We start from the raw sequence: 5780 nt of genomic DNA, 5'->3' as shown, positions 1-5780 counted from the left end.
TTCCAGTTTTGCCTAACGATTCCAGTTCCATTTAAATGAACTATTATTATTATATATATTTTTTTTACTATTTTACCTTCATTGAATGTAGTGTTGCTGGAAGGTAGTAAGTAATGTTGAGTAATGCTAGTCCATCAATCACATGTGCTTCAAAGTTGATGTTTTTTACACTATCAATAACATTTTGCTTTTCAAGCAGGAATAAGCTGGTTGGCCAAATCACTTGAGGGCTAAGACACTTGTTCATTTCCCTAAATTAATGAAATATTAACTGTTATACATATAACCATGTATACACACACTCCAAAAAGCCCCTATTTTACAAATAATAATGCAGTCAGGAGATGGTGTGATGCAATGAGTGGTTTCCACATTTTTAAACTGCATGAAAATAAATATTTTCTATCACTTTGTTTATCACTCTTGAAATGACCTGTACACTAAATAATCTAACCCTCATACTTACATAACAATAGCAGTCTATTTATTTAGTGGTCCAAGTTGAAGTCAGTATGTATATTAATGACAATATGGGACAAATATAATGTAATTTAGTGTACAGTGAGACAAAACAACGTGCACATTTATCAAAGACGCGAGTGCACGTACAGTCGTGGAAAACGATGTGATCGGCAGTTAAAGACGCGGTGCGTCTGTGGAGTACGTGTCATGGGAAGCAATGTGCTCAGTAATTAAAGAGGCAGGGCGGCGTTTCTGTTATTTAGTTTGTGACATCCTTTATGGGAAACGCCGGCGTAAGGCTGCTCACAGCGCTTGGTCATGTGTCGCACCAGAACCATTTTCGGAACCGAAACTTAGAAATAGCTCACGGTTCCGGTTATTTAAAAAAATCAGAACCGGTTCTCGGTTCCCAACCCTAATTATAATATATAAATATTTTAAAAATATATACACAAATTAGATTTTTTATATAAATGTACTAAATCATTTATTGATTAATTTTTGTAAACATTCAAAAATAAATACTAATTGCAGAAATGTTGTGCATGTGTTATATACGATCTTTCAATTAAATAGCGTGATATTGTCTATATAATGGACATCGGCCACTCTGCTTTCTAAATTATCAGCATCGGCCACCACAAATGTTGGTTGACCACTAGCCAGTACCACTGTTAAACTACACTGTTTTTACAAGCAAACCTCTTCAGATCATAAAAACAGTGAGGCTCCTGCACATTAAACTACTGTATGTGTGAGCATTCTTTTAACCAACCTGTAGTTTGTTTAGACCTGACCTCTCAGCACAGCTCAGAGCAGCACTGAAACTGTGATTGAGCGTCTCCATAGGCTGTCCGATCTCCTCCTCACAACCAGCTATATTCAACCACGTCTCACACTCCTGAAAAACACAAACACAAGACAATCACTGAAAAATTTTGTGCAGCTCTGAAGATGATGCACAACAGATTTGATACATTAAGTGAGTAGTAGGCAGTTTATGAGGAGTTTCTGGCTATGTTACCTCTTTAGGGTTGCCCTCTCTCAGCTTTAGTTCTTGTCTGTAATGTTCCACGGCCCTGTGATGTTGTCGCAAATCTGTGTAAGTGGCCGCCAGTGACACGTGAATGACGGCTAACTCACGAGCAGGCTTCCCTAAAACCTCTGCACACACCAGCTGATGCACAAACACGTGAGGTAACAACTTTAAATAAAGCTTACACAGAAATATACTGAAAATAAATAAAAACGACATTTAAAATAAATAAATAATCAAAATAATCAATTAAAAATATGGATGCAATATATTAAAAATGGTTTTTGGGGGTATTGTACATCTTCTTACTTGTGCTTGATAAGCTTCCAGAGCTTTGTTATAGCAGCCCACTTTACAGTAAAGATCTCCCAGCTGCTCTGACAGATCCAAGGCCTTGTGGGAAAACTTATCAGTCACTTCTGTTGCCATCTGCTCCAGCTGACAGCCCCGGATCGCTGCATCAGACACACATTCAGTCAGACACCATGTCAGTGTCTGCTAATACTGTTATTAGAAGCCACAGTGCTTTGATTTAGCATTTTCTAACTGAAAATCTCCATTACGCTACGAGAGATCAGCATTCAGCCTTAAGCTGTGCAGCTTTAAGAGATAAACCGCTTTTAGATCTCCTGATCTGACAAAATCAGTCAAACTGATCGCTCACAGATGTTCTTCATCTCACCGTGTTTGAAATCTCTCTTGACGGCCTCACGATCAGAAGACTGCTGGGAGCCCAGACAGAAGGCTTTCTTCAGAGAACGCCGCGCCGCCGCAAAGTCACCAAGATGAAGCAATATCTGAAGAGATACACACCAAAAAATAAATACACCTGTCAAAACTCATTGAAGGGGATGGGAAACAACAAACTACACAGGTAAAGGCCAGCACATGTTGGTGATGTTGCTGTCTGGAGATGTCGTGGGATTGTCACCTTGCCGATACTATGGAAGCACTCGCTTTCACTGAACTTGTCCTTCATTTTGCGGGCACATTCTTTCGACTGCTCGAAACAGCGCATGGCGCGCGAGTGCTGCCCGTTGCGGAAGTGAATGCTGCCCAGGTTGAAGTTGGCACGATACAGATCCTCTAGAAGGTTGTTTTTCCTGGAGAAAAAGAGGTCAGATATCCACAAATTGGTTTTGTACCAACATAAGCGCAATGAAGACTTTCATATTAGCGAATTAATTCTACAATGAAATTTTGCTCTTTTAATAATAAAATTAAATATCGTATTATATTATAAAATACTCTTAACCTACTAAAAAGGTTGTCCTAATAAGGTAAACATATCTACATTATTTAGTGATATAAAGTTTATATAAATTATTTAGTTATATACATTTAGTAATCTTACAATTAAATGATTTTGAATTTCAGTGATTTGATATAAAAACTATTACAAACAATATTTCAGTGCACAATTTGTTGCTTAGTTTGTTTGTTGGTTTACAATTTAGCACCATGCCAGCTACCAATATTATTTTCATGGCATGAAACTGGTTAAATTATAGCATTTTATTTCTTTTTTTTATAATAATCATCAATTTTGGGAAAAATTTTTTACAGCTTTGTATTTTTGTGGAAACTAAGGCTGTGCGATATGGACAAAAAAAACCTATCGCGATTTCTTTGATCAATTTTGCGATTTCAATCACGATTTTGACACACACAGACATGCTTTACAGTCATTAATGCATTCAGTGTGTGAATTTGAAACATATTTCCAAAAGAAAACCAATTAGAGCTTTATCAAAAAGCTGTAACATGTCTCTAGAACGGACATAAGGCAAAATAATCACTAAGTAAAGGTGTAACAAAATGTCTTTAGAATAGACATATGGCAGAAAAAAAAATAAAAATCCCGTGTCCAGGGCTTTTTTTTTTTTGCCATGCATTGGTCATAGAGCTCTTTGTGGCATTGCCTCAGATGTTGAACTAGATTTGTGCGTATACAGACGAGCACAGCATGACTGCTGCAGACGCACCGCTCCTGGAGCGCACTGCCGGACCGCAATCGTGTGCAGTGTGAACGCTCTGATCCGTTAACATGGGCGCGGAAAAAATACGCACCACAGACGGAGTGTGTGAACCTGGCTTTACGTTTGTATGCCCGCCCCGGTCTGTTCTGTTCTCGTTCTCCATTTAGGCGCGCTGCATTCTGATTGGTTCGGATAGCATACTGCGGGAGGTCGGGGGCGCGGAAAATCGTGCTATAAAGCGATTTAGAAATCGCGCAAGCTCAAATCGCGATTTTATGACGATTTCGATTAATCGCACAGCCCTAGTGGAAACCATTATACATTAATTAAATTAGGATTTTTTTGGTTAATAAAAAGTTAAAAAGAACAGCACTGATTTGAAACAGAAATCATTTGTAACATTATAAATGTCATTACTGCCACTTTTGAATAAAAGTGTTATTACTATTTTTAATCTTATCAATATGATAGTGTATCACTGTTTCCACAAATAATATTAAGCAGCACAATTGATTTTAGCATTGATAATAATCATAAATATTTCTTGAGCATAGGGCTGGACGATATGGCCAAAATTTATATCACGATATATTTCTTAATTTCGGTCGATACGATATAATTCCGATATCGATATGAACACTATTTATCTGAAATAAAAATCTTAAATTAAAATGATTTCTGAAGGATCATGTGACACTGAAGACTGGAGTAATGATGCTGAAAATTCAGCGTTGCATGACAGAAATAAATTACATTTGAAAATATATTCAAATAGAAAACTTTTTTTTTTTAATTGTGATAATATTTTACAATATTACTGTTTTTAATGTATTGTTGATAAAATAAATGCAGACTTCTTTCAAAAACATTAAAAAGTCTTATTTTAAAGCTGTGACCAGTAGCGAACATTGCATTTTTCACTTGTTTATAGACAAAAAGAAAAAGTTTCTTACTCAGCGATGTAGATGCTCTGTCGTATGAAGTCACTGCAGCGCTGCGGTTCCTTCATCCCATCATTCACACAGCCCAGATTCAGCAGGAGACGGGCTTTCATCTCACTCAGCTCTCGTGAGGATACGGTACCTGCAGAAACAGAGATATACAGTATACAGAGCAGATCATCATAGTATACATATCACATACTAGTAGTAGTATTCTGACCAGGTAAACCATTCAATTTTATATGCATAAATTCATTCTTTAACCTTCCAGCCGCTCATCTACAATGGCCAAACTCTTCTTGAAAGCATCTTCAGCATGCTTCAAGCTGTCCCGTGAATTGTCCGAATCAAAGAGGAAGAGGTATGTTCGTCCAATAGTGGCCAGAGCCCTCTGCTCCTCTGCTGCATCATGAACAGATCGAGCCAGATTCAGATGAAGCCTCTGGTGCTGAGAGAGAAACTCATTATGTGAGAATGACTCCATGCAATCACTCCGATTCTAACTAACATGTACTTGCAAACCTTTAGAGCAGCTTCGATGTTCCCCAGTTCTGCATAGCATTCTCCGATCTTTCTATTGGCCACAGCAGAGCCAATCACATCGTGCAAAATCTCAGACAGCTCCAATTCCTGACGATGCTCTTCAATAGCAGAGCGATAGTCACCTATAAAACACATGTGCCAGGCTGATTACAATACATTCATTCAACTGACATCTGTCACAATAATGGTGATAGTTCACAAAGCAACACTTCTAGGGTTTGAACCTACAGCCTTTGGGTTAAGACACCAAATCTTTACCCATTAAGTCACTTTTATTTTTAAGTCTGCTAAGGGCTTCACTGTCTGTTTTACCTGTTTTAGCGTAAACCTCCCCCAGATGATTGCAAAGACTGGCTTCTTCTTTCAGATTATTGCTGCTTTGAGCTTTATTCTTGGCCTTCTGTAGTTCTGCAAACACATGAAGGAATGAATGCAACTTATACACCTATGAACATGCATTTTGTATTAAACATGCATACATAATTTTACTAAATTACACAAAATCATAGTTGTTTAAACACATTGACACAGTAAATTGAAAATATATTCACTATAATATTCAGTATTATATGTACTAATTATATACCACTAATACAATTTTTAAAAGGATATATATACAATTTACCGTTAATATGTGTTTATTTAAACAACTAAGATTTAGTATTGTTTAGTATATTGTTCTAAACCATAACTGTTAAAACAATACATATTAAATAACTATATTTAATAGATTATTATACACATATGACAAGCAATCAAACCAAAAAGAGGTTATTTACACACACACACACACACACACACACACACATATACAGTGGT

General features: G+C 36.9%; 1 protein-coding gene across 2 annotated transcripts in view; it reads right to left on the bottom strand.

Annotated features, from left to right (window-relative positions):
- tonsl (tonsoku-like, DNA repair protein) overlaps window positions 1-5780 on the bottom strand; it is a 20915-nt gene that overhangs the window by 14406 nt on the left and 729 nt on the right. For both annotated transcript variants that reach the window (XM_016492045.1, XM_016492052.1), the window contains exons 2-10: window positions 5274-5369; window positions 4941-5083; window positions 4683-4866; window positions 4431-4560; window positions 2430-2601; window positions 2181-2295; window positions 1808-1953; window positions 1487-1639; window positions 1238-1363 (exon numbers count right to left, since the gene is read on the bottom strand). In XM_016492045.1, coding sequence (XP_016347531.1) covers window positions 1238-1363; window positions 1487-1639; window positions 1808-1953; window positions 2181-2295; window positions 2430-2601; window positions 4431-4560; window positions 4683-4866; window positions 4941-5083; window positions 5274-5369 — 1265 coding nt within the window. The remainder of the gene's footprint in view (window positions 1-1237; window positions 1364-1486; window positions 1640-1807; window positions 1954-2180; window positions 2296-2429; window positions 2602-4430; window positions 4561-4682; window positions 4867-4940; window positions 5084-5273; window positions 5370-5780) is intronic.

This window comes from Sinocyclocheilus anshuiensis, unplaced genomic scaffold (assembly GCF_001515605.1).
Source record: "Sinocyclocheilus anshuiensis isolate Anshui unplaced genomic scaffold, SAMN03320099.WGS_v1.1 scaffold261, whole genome shotgun sequence".
NCBI lineage: Eukaryota > Metazoa > Chordata > Actinopteri > Cypriniformes > Cyprinidae > Sinocyclocheilus > Sinocyclocheilus anshuiensis.
This window is presented reverse-complemented; position numbering and strand designations above follow the sequence as displayed.